Source organism: Oncorhynchus mykiss, chromosome 14 (assembly GCF_057628025.1).
Source record: "Oncorhynchus mykiss isolate SJ-2025 chromosome 14, ASM5762802v1, whole genome shotgun sequence".
Taxonomy (NCBI): Eukaryota; Metazoa; Chordata; class Actinopteri; order Salmoniformes; family Salmonidae; genus Oncorhynchus; species Oncorhynchus mykiss.
The window spans coordinates 43,063,631-43,079,676 of NC_143035.1; the positions used below are offsets into that span (position 1 = coordinate 43,063,631).

A 16,046-nucleotide genomic window follows, 5' to 3' on the forward strand; every position below is an offset into this window, starting at 1 on the left:
CTTAGATTTTGTCACCGGACTGCCTTCGTCAGCGGGGAAGACTGTTATTCTTACGGTTGTCGATAGGTTCTCTAAGGCGGCTCATTTCATTCCCCTTGCTAAGCTTCCTTCTGCTAAAGAGACGGCACAAATCATCATCGAGAATGTTTTCAGAATTCATGGCCTTCCGTCAGACGTCGTTTCGGACAGAGGTCCGCAATTCACGTCTCAATTTTGGAGGGAGTTTTGCCGTTTGATTGGGGCTTCCGTCAGTCTCTCTTCCGGCTTTCACCCCCAGTCTAACGGTCAAGCAGAACGGGCCAATCAGACTATTGGTCGCATCTTACGCAGTCTTTCTTTTCGTAACCCTGCGTCTTGGTCAGAACAGCTCCCCTGGGCAGAATACGCCCACAACTCGCTTCCTTCGTCTGCGACCGGGCTATCTCCTTTTCAGAGTAGCCTCGGGTACCAGCCTCCGCTGTTCTCATCTCAGTTCGCCGAGTCCAGCGTCCCCTCCGCTCAGGCTTTTGTCCAACGTTGCGAGCGCACCTGGAAGAGGGTCAGGTCTGCACTTTGCCGTTATAGGACGCAGACTGTGAGGGCTGCTAATAAGCGTAGAACTAAGAGTCCTAGATATTGTCGCGGTCAGAGAGTTTGGCTCTCCACTCAGAACCTTCCCCTTAAGACGGCTTCTCGCAAGTTGACCCCGCGGTTCATTGGTCCGTTCCGTATTTCTCGGGTCATTAATCCTGCAGTTCGACTTCTTCTTCCGCGATACCTTCGTCGCGTCCACCCGGTCTTCCATGTCTCCTGCATCAAGCCCGTCCTTCGCGCCCCCGCTCGTCTTCCCCCCCCCCCCCCCATCCTTGTCGAGGGCGCACCCATCTACAGGGTCCGTAGAATTTTGGACATGCGTCCTCGGGGCCGTGGTCACCAGTACCTCGTAGATTGGGAGGGGTACGGTCCTGAGGAGAGGAGTTGGGTTCCCTCTCGGGACGTGCTGGACCGTGCGCTGATCGAGGATTTCCTCCGTTGCCGCCAGGTTTCCTCCTCGAGTGCGCCAGGAGGCGCTCGGTGAGTGGGGGGGTACTGTCATGTACTGTCATGTTGTGTCTTGTCTCTGTCCTTTCCCTTCACCCTGTCTCCCTCTGCTGGTCGTTGTTAGGTTACCTTTTCTCCCCCGCTTTCCCCCAGCTGTTCCTTGTCTCCTCTAACTACCCATTCACCCCGTTTCCCACCTGTTCCCTTTTTTCCCTCTGATTAGGTCCCTATATCTCTCTCTGTTTCTGTTCCTGTCCTTGTCGGATTCTTGTTTGTTGTGTTTCATGCCTGAGCCAGACTATCGTCATGTTTGCTGTAACCTTGTCCTGTCCTGTCGGAATCTGCCGGTCTATCTGAGCCTACCTATGTTTGGTTATTAAAGAAGCTCTGTTTAAGTTAGTTCGCTTTTGGGTCCTCATTCACTCACCATAACAAGTAGACACATCCCCTTCTGCGTCAACAACACCATCTCTGAACCATCTCATATCCTTCCTGTTTGGCCCTGTCCGGGGGTGTCCACGGATGGGGCCTCAGTGTCTCCTGACCCCTCCTGTCTCAGCCTCCAGTATTTATGCTGCAGTATTTTATGTGTCGGGGGGCTAGGGTCAGATTGTTATATCTGGAGTACTTCTCCTGTCCTATTCGGTGTCCTGTGTGAATTTAAGTGTGCTCTCTCTAATTCTCTCTTTCTCTCTTTCTTTCTCTCTCTCGGAGGACCTGAGCCCTAGGACCATGCCTCAGGACTACCTGACATGATGACTCCTTGCTCTCCCCAGTCCACCTGGCCGTGCTGCTGCTCCAATTTCAACTGTTCTGCCTTATTATTATTGGACCATGCTGGTCATTTATGAACATTGGAACATCTTGGCCATGTTGTATTTTAGTATATATTCTTTTTATAAATTTTTTAGTTACTGTCACTTTGTCATATTGTTGTCCAATATCTTATCATTTTGGTTTTGAATGTTCTTAATTGGAAAATGCAACCCCCCCCCCCCCGCAACTTAATCAGAACGTTGCAGCCCGCCTGGTTTTCAATCTTTCCAAGTCACCCGCTCCTCTGCACACTCCACTCGCTTCCAGTTGAAACCCGTATCCACTACAAGATGGTGCTTCCCTACAGAGCAGCTGCCCCTCCCTACCTTCAGCTCCAACCCTACACCCCAACCCATCCACTACAAGGCCACTACAAGATGGTGCTTCCCTACAGAGCAGCTGCCCCTCCCTACATTCAGCTTCAACCCTACACCCCAACCACTACAAGGCCACTACAAGATGGTGCTTCCCTATGGAGCAGCTGCCCCTCCCTACCTTCAGCTCCAACCCTACACCCCAACCCGAGCACTCCATTCTGCCACCTCTGGTCTCTTGGACCTCCCACACTTGAATTTAGGACAACACATATCACAAGACATAGAACACTTATAGACAACACATATCACAGGAGATAGAACACTTATAGACAACACATATCACAGGACATACAACACTTATAGACAACACATATCACAGGACATACAACACTTATAGACAACACATATCACAGGAGATACAACACTTATAGACAACACATTATCACAGGAGATACAACACTTATAGACAACACATATCACAGGACATAGAACACTTATAGACAAAACATATCACAGGACATAGAATACTTATAGACAACACATATCACAGGACATAGAACACTTATAGACAATACATATCACAGGAGATACAACACATACACAGGTTAATCCAGGCCCTGCAGTACCAAGCTCCACTCCCATTCCCCAGGCTATCATTTGTTGACTTCTGTAACCTTAAAAGCCTTGGTTTCATGCATGTTAACATTAGAAGCCTACTCCCTAAGTTTGTTTTATTCACGGCCCTAGCACACTCTGCCAACCCGGATGTCCTAGCCGTGTCTGAATCACGGCTCAGGAAGACTTGCCCAAGCCTCCCCATTTCTCCTTCACCCAAATCCATATAGCTGACGCTCTTAAAGAGTTGCAAAATCTGGACCCCTACAAATCAGCCGGGCTAGACAATCTGGACCCTCTCTTTTTAAAATTACCTGCCGAAAATGTTGCAACCCATATTACTAGCCTGTTCAACCTCTCTTTCGTATCACCTGAGATTCCCAAAGATTGGAAAGCTGCCGCGGTCATCCCCCTATTTAAAGAGAGACACTCTAGACCCAGACCTATATCTATCCTACCCTGCCTTTCTAAGGTCTTCGAAAGCCAAGTTAAAAAAACTGATTACCGACCATTTCGAATCCCACCATACCTTCTCCGCTGTGCAATCTGGTTTCAGAGCTGGTCATGGGTGTACCTGAGCCACGCTCAAGATCCTAAACGACATCCTAACCACCATCGATAAGAGACATTATTGTGCAGCCGTATTCATCGACCTGGCCAAGGCTTTCGACTCTGTCAATCACCACATTATTATTGGCAGACTCAACATCTTGGTTTCTCAAATGATTGCCTCACCTGGTTCACCAACTACTTCTCTGATAGAGTTCAGTGTGTCAAGTCGGAGTGCCTGTTGTCCTTACCTCTGGCAGTCTCTATGGGGGTGCCATAGGGTTCAATTCTCGGGCCGACTCTCTTCTCTGTATACATCAATGATGTTGCTCTTGCTGCTGGTGATCCAACTCTACGCATACGACACCATTCTGTATACTTGTGGCCCTTCTTTGGACACTGTGTTAACAAACCTCCAGGCGAGCTTCAATGCCATACAACTCTCCTTCCGTGGCCTCCAACTGCTCTTAAATGCAACTAAAACTAAATGCATGCTCTTCAACTGATCACTGCCCGCACCTGCCCGCCCGTCCAGAATCACTAATCTGGACGGTTCTGACTTAGAATACTTAGAATATGTGGACAACTACAAATATCTAGGTGTCTGGTTAGACTGTAAACTCTCCTTCCAGACTCACGTTAAGCATCTCCAATCCTAAATTAAATCTAGAATCGGCTTCCTATTTCGCAACAAAGCATCCTTCACTCATGCTGCCAAACATACCCTCGTAAAAATGACCATCCTACCGATCCTCGACTTTAGTGATGTCATTTAAAAAATAGCCTCCAAAACTCTACTCAACAAATTGGATGCAGTCTATCACAGCACCATCCGTTTTGTCACCAAAGCCCCATATATTACACACCACTGCAACCTGTACGTTCTCGTTGGCTGGCCGTTGCTTCATACTATTCGCCAAACCTACTGGCTCCAGGTCATTTACAAGTCTCTGATAGGTAAAGCCCCGCCTTATCTCAGCTCACTGGTCACCATAGAAGCACCCACCCGTATCACGCGCTCCAGCAGGTATATCTCATGGGTCACCCCCAAAGCCAACTCCTCCTTTGGCTGCCTTTCCTTCCAGTTCTCTGCTGCCAATGACTGGAACGAACTGCAAAAATCACTGAAGCTGGAGACTCTTATCTCCCTCTTTTAGCACCAGCTGTCAGAGCAGCTCACAGATCACTGCACCTGTACTTAGCCCATCTGTAAACAGCCCATCCAATCTACCTCATCCCCATACTGTATTTATTTATTTATCTTGCTCCTTTGCACCCCAGTATCTCCACTTACACATTCATCTTCTACACATCTACCATTCCAGTGTTTAATTGCTATATTGTAATTACTTCGTCACCATGGCCTATTTACTGCCTTACCTCCCTTACCTCACCTCATTTGCTCACACTGTATATAGACTTTACTTTTTTCTACTGTGTTATTGACTGTATGTTTGTTTATTCCATGTGTAACTCTGTGTTGTTGTTTTTGTCGAACTGCTTTGCTTTATCTTGGCCAGGTCGCAGTCGTAAATGAGAACTTGTTCTCAACCAGCCTACCTGGTTAAATAAAGGTGTTCTCAACCAGCCTACCTGGTTAAATAAAGGTGTTCTCAACCAGCCTACCTGGTTAAATAAAGGTGTTCTCAACCAGCCTACCTGGTTAAATAAAGGTGTTCTCAACTAGCCTACCTGGTTAAATAAAGGTGTTCTCAACCAGCCTACCTGGTTAAATAAAGGTGTTCTCAACTAGTCTACCTGGTTAAATAAAGGTGTTCTCAACTAGCCTACCTGGTTAAATAAAGGTGTTCTCAACTAGCCTACCTGGTTAAATAAAGGTGTTCTCAACCAGCCTACCTGGTTAAATAAAGGTGTTCTCAACTAGTCTACCTGGTTAAATAAAGGTGTTCTCAACCAGCCTACCTGGTTAAATAAAGGTGTTCTCAACCAGCCTACCTGGTTAAATAAAGGTGTTCTCAACCAGCCTACCTGGTTAAATAAAGGTGTTCTCAACCAGCCTACCTGGTTAAATAAAGGTGTTCTCAACTAGCCTACCTGGTTAAATAAAGGTGTTCTCAACTAGCCTACCTGGTTAAATAAAGGTGTTCTCAACCAGCCTACCTGGTTAAATAAAGGTGTTCTCAACCAGCCTACCTGGTTAAATAAAGGTGTTCTCAACTAGCCTACCTGGTTAAATAAAGGTGTTCTCAACCAGCCTACCTGGTTAAATAAAGGTGTTCTCAACTAGCCTACCTGGTTAAATAAAGGTGTTCTCTACTGGCCTACCTGGTTAAATAAAGGTGTTCTCAACCAGCCTACCTGGTTAAATAAAGGTGTTCTCTACTGGCCTACCTGGTTAAATAAAGGTGTTCTCAACCAGCCTACCTGGTTAAATAAAGGTGTTCTCAACCAGCCTACCTGGTTAAATAAAGGTGTTCTCAACCAGCCTACCTGGTTAAATAAAGGTGAAATGAAAAAAATAAAAAACGTATAGACAACCCATTTCACAGGACATACAACACTTATAGACGACAACAGATATCACAGGACATACAACACTTATAGACGACAACAGATATCACAGGACATACAACACTTATAGACGACAACAGATATCACAGGACATACAACACTTATAGACGACAACAGATATCACAGGACATACAACACTTATAGACGACAACAGATATCACAGGACATACAACACTTATAGACGACAACAGATATCACGGGACATACAACACTTATAGACGACAACAGATATCACAGGACATACAACACTTATAGACGACAACAGATATCACGGGACATACAACACTTAGTATTTTATGTGTCGGGGGGCTAGGGTCAGATTGTTATATCTGGAGTACTTCTCCTGTCCTATTCGGTGTCCTGTGTGAATTTAAGTGTGCTCTCTCTAATTCTCTCTTTCTCTCTTTCTTTCTCTCTCTCGGAGGACCTGAGCCCTAGGACCATGCCTCAGGACTACCTGACATGATGACTCCTTGCTCTCCCCAGTCCACCTGGCCGTGCTGCTGCTCCAATTTCAACTGTTCTGCCTTATTATTATTGGACCATGCTGGTCATTTATGAACATTGGAACATCTTGGCCATGTTGTATTTTAGTATATATTCTTTTTATAAATTTTTTAGTTACTGTCACTTTGTCATATTGTTGTCCAATATCTTATCATTTTGGTTTTGAATGTTCTTAATTGGAAAATGCAACCCCCCCCCCCCCCGCAACTTAATCAGAACGTTGCAGCCCGCCTGGTTTTCAATCTTTCCAAGTCACCCGCTCCTCTGCACACTCCACTCGCTTCCAGTTGAAACCCGTATCCACTACAAGATGGTGCTTCCCTACAGAGCAGCTGCCCCTCCCTACCTTCAGCTCCAACCCTACACCCCAACCCATCCACTACAAGGCCACTACAAGATGGTGCTTCCCTACAGAGCAGCTGCCCCTCCCTACATTCAGCTTCAACCCTACACCCCAACCACTACAAGGCCACTACAAGATGGTGCTTCCCTATGGAGCAGCTGCCCCTCCCTACCTTCAGCTCCAACCCTACACCCCAACCCGAGCACTCCATTCTGCCACCTCTGGTCTCTTGGACCTCCCACACTTGAATTTAGGACAACACATATCACAAGACATAGAACACTTATAGACAACACATATCACAGGAGATAGAACACTTATAGACAACACATATCACAGGACATACAACACTTATAGACAACACATATCACAGGACATACAACACTTATAGACAACACATATCACAGGAGATACAACACTTATAGACAACACATTATCACAGGAGATACAACACTTATAGACAACACATATCACAGGACATAGAACACTTATAGACAAAACATATCACAGGACATAGAATACTTATAGACAACACATATCACAGGACATAGAACACTTATAGACAATACATATCACAGGAGATACAACACATACACAGGTTAATCCAGGCCCTGCAGTACCAAGCTCCACTCCCATTCCCCAGGCTATCATTTGTTGACTTCTGTAACCTTAAAAGCCTTGGTTTCATGCATGTTAACATTAGAAGCCTACTCCCTAAGTTTGTTTTATTCACGGCCCTAGCACACTCTGCCAACCCGGATGTCCTAGCCGTGTCTGAATCACGGCTCAGGAAGACTTGCCCAAGCCTCCCCATTTCTCCTTCACCCAAATCCATATAGCTGACGCTCTTAAAGAGTTGCAAAATCTGGACCCCTACAAATCAGCCGGGCTAGACAATCTGGACCCTCTCTTTTTAAAATTACCTGCCGAAAATGTTGCAACCCATATTACTAGCCTGTTCAACCTCTCTTTCGTATCACCTGAGATTCCCAAAGATTGGAAAGCTGCCGCGGTCATCCCCCTATTTAAAGAGAGACACTCTAGACCCAGACCTATATCTATCCTACCCTGCCTTTCTAAGGTCTTCGAAAGCCAAGTTAAAAAAACTGATTACCGACCATTTCGAATCCCACCATACCTTCTCCGCTGTGCAATCTGGTTTCAGAGCTGGTCATGGGTGTACCTGAGCCACGCTCAAGATCCTAAACGACATCCTAACCACCATCGATAAGAGACATTATTGTGCAGCCGTATTCATCGACCTGGCCAAGGCTTTCGACTCTGTCAATCACCACATTATTATTGGCAGACTCAACATCTTGGTTTCTCAAATGATTGCCTCACCTGGTTCACCAACTACTTCTCTGATAGAGTTCAGTGTGTCAAGTCGGAGTGCCTGTTGTCCTTACCTCTGGCAGTCTCTATGGGGGTGCCATAGGGTTCAATTCTCGGGCCGACTCTCTTCTCTGTATACATCAATGATGTTGCTCTTGCTGCTGGTGATCCAACTCTACGCATACGACACCATTCTGTATACTTGTGGCCCTTCTTTGGACACTGTGTTAACAAACCTCCAGGCGAGCTTCAATGCCATACAACTCTCCTTCCGTGGCCTCCAACTGCTCTTAAATGCAACTAAAACTAAATGCATGCTCTTCAACTGATCACTGCCCGCACCTGCCCGCCCGTCCAGAATCACTAATCTGGACGGTTCTGACTTAGAATACTTAGAATATGTGGACAACTACAAATATCTAGGTGTCTGGTTAGACTGTAAACTCTCCTTCCAGACTCACGTTAAGCATCTCCAATCCTAAATTAAATCTAGAATCGGCTTCCTATTTCGCAACAAAGCATCCTTCACTCATGCTGCCAAACATACCCTCGTAAAAATGACCATCCTACCGATCCTCGACTTTAGTGATGTCATTTAAAAAATAGCCTCCAAAACTCTACTCAACAAATTGGATGCAGTCTATCACAGCACCATCCGTTTTGTCACCAAAGCCCCATATATTACACACCACTGCAACCTGTACGTTCTCGTTGGCTGGCCGTTGCTTCATACTATTCGCCAAACCTACTGGCTCCAGGTCATTTACAAGTCTCTGATAGGTAAAGCCCCGCCTTATCTCAGCTCACTGGTCACCATAGAAGCACCCACCCGTATCACGCGCTCCAGCAGGTATATCTCATGGGTCACCCCCAAAGCCAACTCCTCCTTTGGCTGCCTTTCCTTCCAGTTCTCTGCTGCCAATGACTGGAACGAACTGCAAAAATCACTGAAGCTGGAGACTCTTATCTCCCTCTTTTAGCACCAGCTGTCAGAGCAGCTCACAGATCACTGCACCTGTACTTAGCCCATCTGTAAACAGCCCATCCAATCTACCTCATCCCCATACTGTATTTATTTATTTATCTTGCTCCTTTGCACCCCAGTATCTCCACTTACACATTCATCTTCTACACATCTACCATTCCAGTGTTTAATTGCTATATTGTAATTACTTCGTCACCATGGCCTATTTACTGCCTTACCTCCCTTACCTCACCTCATTTGCTCACACTGTATATAGACTTTACTTTTTTCTACTGTGTTATTGACTGTATGTTTGTTTATTCCATGTGTAACTCTGTGTTGTTGTTTTTGTCGAACTGCTTTGCTTTATCTTGGCCAGGTCGCAGTCGTAAATGAGAACTTGTTCTCAACCAGCCTACCTGGTTAAATAAAGGTGTTCTCAACCAGCCTACCTGGTTAAATAAAGGTGTTCTCAACCAGCCTACCTGGTTAAATAAAGGTGTTCTCAACCAGCCTACCTGGTTAAATAAAGGTGTTCTCAACCAGCCTACCTGGTTAAATAAAGGTGTTCTCAACCAGCCTACCTGGTTAAATAAAGGTGTTCTCAACCAGCCTACCTGGTTAAATAAAGGTGTTCTCAACCAGCCTACCTGGTTAAATAAAGGTGAAATGAAAAAAATAAAAAACGTATAGACAACCCATTTCACAGGACATACAACACTTATAGACGACAACAGATATCACAGGACATACAACACTTATAGACGACAACAGATATCACAGGACATACAACACTTATAGACGACAACAGATATCACAGGACATACAACACTTATAGACGACAACAGATATCACAGGACATACAACACTTATAGACGACAACAGATATCACAGGACATACAACACTTATAGACGACAACAGATATCACAGGACATACAACACTTATAGACGACAACAGATATCACGGGACATACAACACTTATAGACGACAACAGATATCACAGGACATACAACACTTATAGACGACAACAGATATCACGGGACATACAACACTTATAGACGACAACAGATATCACAGGACATACAACACTTATAGACGACAACAGATATCACAGGACATACAACACTTATAGACGACAACAGATATCACGGGACATACAACACTTATAGACGACAACAGATATCACAGGACATACAACACTTATAGACGACAACAGATATCACAGGACATACAACACTTATAGACGACAACAGATATCACAGGACATACAACACTTATAGACGACAACAGATATCACAGGACATACAACACTTATAGACGACAACAGATATCACAGGACATACAACACTTATAGACGACAACAGATATCACAGGACATACAACACTTATAGACGACAACAGATATCACAGGACATACAACACTTATAGACGACAACAGATATCACAGGACATACAACACTTATAGACGACAACAGATATCACAGGACATACAACACTTATAGACGACAACAGATATCACGGGACATACAACACTTATAGACGACAACAGATATCACGGGAGATAAAACACTTGACTTATGGACAATACATGCAACATTTATAGACAACAGATATCACGGGAGATAAAACACTTGACTTATGGACAATACATGCAACATTTATAGACAACACATATCGCAGGAGATAAAACACTTGACTTATGGACAATACATACAGCCTCCACTCTTCCGGGAAGGGTTTCCACTAGATGTTGGAACATTGCTGCTATAACAGCCTCCACTCTTCTGGGAAGGCTTTGAAAAATAGCCCCAGACCATGCCTCCTCCACCAAACTCTACAGTTGGCACTATGCATAGGGGCAGGCAGCGTTAGCTGACATCCAGCAAACCCAGATTCGTCCTTCAGACTGCTAGACGGTGAAGCGTGATTCATCATTCCAGAGAATGCGATTCCACTGCTCCAGAGTCCAATGACGGGGAGCTCTACACCATTCCGGCCAACACTTTGCATTGCGCATGGTGATTTTAGGTTTGTGTGCGGCTGCTCGGCCATGGAAAACCATTTCATTAAGCTCCCGACTAACAGTGACGTTGCTTCCAGAAGCAGTTTGGAACTCGGTAGTGATGCAACAAAGGACAGATGATTTTTACAAGCTGCACACTTCAGTAATCGGCCGCCCCGTTCTCTGAGCATGTGGCCCACCACTTCAAATCACATTTTATTGGTCACATATTTAGCACGTTATTGGTCCATACTCATATTTAGCAGATGTTATTGGTCCATACTCATATTTAGCAGATGTTATTGGTCCATACTCATATTTAGCAGATGTTATTGGTCCATACTCATATTTAGCAGATGTTATTGGTCCATACTCATATTTAGCAGATGTTATTGGTCCATACTCATATTTAACAGATGTTATTGGTCCATACTCATATTTAGCAGATGTTATTGGTCCATACTCATATTTAGCAGATGTTATTGCGGGTGTAGTGAAATGCTTGTGTTCCTAGCTCCAACAGTGCAGTAATATCTAATAATTCACAACAATACACACAAATCTAAATGTAGAACAATGGAATTAAGAAATATATAAATATTAGGGCGAGCAATGTGGGAGTGGCATTGACTACAGTAGAATAGAATACAGTATATACATATGAGATAAGTGGCTGAGCTGTTGTTGATCCTAGAGGTTTCCACTTCACAATAACAACACTAACAGTTGACCGGGGCAGCTCTAGCAGGGCAGAAATTTGACAAACTGACTTGTTGGAAAAGTGGCTTCCTATGACGGTGCCATGTTGAAAGTCAACATTGTCAATGTTTGTCTATGGGATTACATGGCTGTGTGCTCCATTTTATACATCAGTCATCAACGGCTATGGCTGAAATAGCCAAATCCACTCATTTGAAGGGGTGTCCACATACTTTTATATATGTTATCTGTTTGACAGGACATACTTCAAACTGACATATAGATGAATACTGTAGGGCTGGGGTTGTGTTTAATAGTCCATCTGTGTTAAGGAATCGGATGCTCATTGGAATACAGACTGAAGGACAGGTTAAACACACAGACAGACAGAAACATGGGTTATATAGCCAAACAGGTTATACAGAAGGACAGACAGACAGACAGACAGACAGACAGACAGACAGACAGACAGACAGACAGACAGACAGACAGACAGACAGACAGACAGACAGACAGACAGACAGGTCAGACAGACAGACAAACAGGTCGGACAGAGAGACCTGTTTCATGTGGTCGTTGAGAGCGATCCTCATGCCTTTCTTCCTGCTCAACATCTCCCAGGACATCAGGGTGTAGAAGACGCCGGTGCAGGCCAGAGGAAGACAGAAATAAAACCCTAGCAACCACCAGTCCTTCACATCCTGGTAGAACTGAGAACACACATATCATGGTTACAACACTGGCACAAGTCTGCTGCTTTCAGCAGTCATATATTGGGGTAATGTGATGGTAGAACAGAGGGTGACATATTGGGTTAATCTCATGGTAGAACAGAGGGTGATATTTTGGGGTAATGTGATGGTAGTACAGAGGGTGATATATTGGGGTAATCTCATGGTCGAACAGGGTGATATATTGGGGTAATGTCATGGTAGAACAGAGTGTATGTAATATATTTAGTTAATGTGATGGTAGTAAAGAGTGATATATTGGGGTAATGTCATGGTAGAACAGAGGGTAATATATTTAGGTAATGTGATGGTAGTACAGAGTGATATATTGGGGTAATGTCAGGGTAAAACATATATATAGGGGGGGCAGTCAAGATACAATGTGTTTGTGTGTACCTTCATAAAAGCAGTTTTCTGTTGGGGGTGTAACAGACAGACTCGTAGCTTGCTGCCTCTGTAAGGCATCTCCATCATGTCAAAGGCCACAGCCTCAGGAACAGCCAGCAGGACAGCAACCAGCCATATGACTGTGACCTGCATAGCCTTCCACAGAGGGATCCCTATCCTCTTCACCCTACTCCACGACGTCACCGCATGGTACCTAGACACACACACACAGAGACATTTTCTCCACTTACTATCCATATGTGTGTGAATGTGCGGTCATCCGTTTGTGTGTGTGTGTGTGTGTGTTTGTTACTGACCTGTCGATGCTCAGGGCACACAGGCTGAGGACAGTGATTCCTACTGAAGCCTTCTGGATAAATGGCATCAACTTGCATACATGAACACCAAACGGCCAGTCCTCTGCTATCAGCTAGAGAGGAGAGAAGAGCAAGAGAGAGAGGAGAGGAGAGAGAGAAGGAGAAGGAGGGGAGGAGAGGAAATGGAGAGAAAAGGAGCAGAGAGCATGTGAGAGAAGAGGAGGTGAAAGAGAGGAGGAAAGAAGTAGAAAGAGCAGAGGAGATGAGGAGAAAGAGGGGAAGAGATCAGTTAGCAGCTTATTTTTCACATTTTAATTCCCCTCTGTCTTTGTCTCTATATGAGGGTCAGTCCAGGACTCTGTCTCTGTCTCTATATGAGGGTCAGTCCAGGACTCTGTCTCTGTCTCTATATATGAGGGTCAGTCCAGGACTCTGTCTCTGTCTCTATATGAGGGTCAGTCCAGGACTCTGTCTCTGTCTCTATATATGAGGGTCAGTCCAGGACTCTGTCTCTATATGAGGGTCAGTCCAGGACTCTGTATCTGTCTCTATATGAGGGTCAGTCCAGGACTCCGTCTCTATATGAGGGTCAGTCTAGGACTCCGTCTCTATATGAGGGTCAGTCCAGGACTCTGTCTCTGTCTCTATATGAGGGTCAGTCCAGGACTCTGTCTCTGTCTCTATATATGAGGGTCAGTCCAGGACTCTGTCTCTATATGAGGGTCAGTCCAGGACTCTGTATCTGTCTCTATATATGAGGGTCAGTCCAGGACTCTGTCTCTATATGAGGGTCAGTCCAGGACTCTGTATCTGTCTCTATATGAGGGTCAGTCCAGGACTCCGTCTCTATATGAGGGTCAGTCTAGGACTCCGTCGCTATATGAGGGTCAGTCCAGGACTCTGTCTCTGTCTCTATATGAGGGTCAGTCCAGGACTCTGTCTCTGTCTCTATATGAGGGTCAGTCCAGGACTCTGTCTCTGTCTCTATATGAGGGTCAGCCCAAGTCTCGTCTCTCATTCCTCTCCTGTTATGACAGGGGATCTAGCCAACATCATCATATCTCTGTTATTCAGAGGATCCTCCCTGTCCTCCAGTCATCTGTCAAGGGAACTGGGACTGCAGTCAGCTGTTATTAAGACGTGGCTCTAACAGGACTGATGAACTCTGACAGGTCATTAGTGTAATATAGATGCCCTGGTTTTGACTCCATTTACAGTCCACTGTGTGTTAGAGCATCTTTATGAACGTGTCCCTAAAGGCATTAGAGTGTTGTTATCAATGGTTTACGGTGTTGACTCTGAACTTTTCCTCGCGCTACACAATCCTCCATGGAGATGATTACAGTCACTCCTCGTATTTCTCTCTATGAATCTGAGGTTAGCAGGGACAGAGACTGACAGATGGAGGAATCTGAGGTTTACAGGCACAGAGACTGACAGAGGGAGGAATCTGAGGTTTACAGGCACAGAGACTGACAGAGGGAGGAATCTGAGGTTTACAGGCACAGAGACTGACAGAGGGAGGAATCTGAGGTTTACAGGCACAGAGACTGACAGAGGAAGGAATCTGAGGTTTACAGGCACAGAGACTGACAGAGGGAGGAATCTGAGGTTTACCGGCACAGAGACTGACAGAGGGAGGAATCTGAGGTTTACAGGCACAGAGACTGACAGAGGGAGGAATCTGAGGTTTACAGGCACAGAGACTGACAGAGGGAGGAATCTGAGGTTTACAGGCACAGAGACTGACAGAGGGAGGAATCTGAGGTTTACAGGCACAGAGACTGACAACTGTAACTGTTGACTACAATAACTGTTGTTGACTACTGTAACTGTTGATTACTGTAACTGTTGACTACAGTAACTGTTGTTGACTAATATAACTATTGACTAGTGTAACTGTTGACTACTGTAACTGTTGACTAATATAACTTGACTACTGTAACTGTTGACTACTGTAACTGTTGACTACTTTAACTGTTGTTGACTTATAATTGTTGACTACTGTAACTGTTGACTACTGTAACTGTTGTTGACTACTGTAACTGTTGACTACTGTATCTGTTGACTAATATAACTTGACTACTGTAACTGTTGACTACTGTAACTGTTGACTAATATAACTTGACTACTGTAACTGTTGACTAATATAACTTGACTACTGTAACTGTTGACTACTGTAACTGTTGACTAATATAACTTGACTACTGTAACTGTTGACTACTTTAACTGTTGACTACTGTAACTGTTGTTGACTACTGTAACTGTTGACTACTGTATCTGTTGACTAATATAACTTGACTACTGTAACTGTTGACTACTTTAACTGTTGTTGACTTATAATTGTTGACTACTGTAACTGTTGACTACTGTAACTGTTGACTACTGTAACTGTTGACTATTGTAACTGTTGTTGACTAATAACTGTTGACTACTGTAACTGTTGTTGACTACTGTAACTGTTGACTACTGTAACTGTTGACTAATATAACTTGACTACTGTAACTGTTGACTAATATAACTTGACTACTGTAACTGTTGACTACTGTAACTGTTGACTACTGTATCTGTTGACTAATATAACTTGACTACTGTAACTGTTGACTAATATAACTTGACTACTGTAACTGTTGACTAATAACTGTTGACTACTGTAACTGTTGACTAATAACTGTTGACTACTGTAACTGTTGACTAATAACTGTTGACTACTGTAATTGTTTACTATTAAAACTGTTGACTACTGTAACTGTTGACTACTGTAATTGTTTACTATTATAACTGTTGACTACTGTAACTGTTGACTACTGTAATTGTTTACTATTAAAACTGTTGACTACTGTAATTGTTTACTATTATAACTGTTGACTACTGTAACTGTTGACTACTGCAACTGTTGACAACTGTAAC

The 16,046-nt window shown here is 44.3% G+C and overlaps 1 protein-coding gene across 2 annotated transcripts in view; it reads right to left on the reverse strand.

Annotated features, from left to right (window-relative positions):
• Positions 1-16,046, reverse strand: part of LOC110533235 (endothelin receptor type B) — a 69,346-nt gene that overhangs the window by 21,465 nt on the left and 31,835 nt on the right. For both annotated transcript variants that reach the window (XM_090198952.1, XM_036943609.2), the window contains exons 4-6: positions 13,137-13,249; positions 12,829-13,033; positions 12,262-12,411 (exon numbers count right to left, since the gene is read on the reverse strand). In XM_090198952.1, coding sequence (XP_090055078.1) covers positions 12,262-12,411; positions 12,829-13,033; positions 13,137-13,249 — 468 coding nt within the window. The remainder of the gene's footprint in view (positions 1-12,261; positions 12,412-12,828; positions 13,034-13,136; positions 13,250-16,046) is intronic.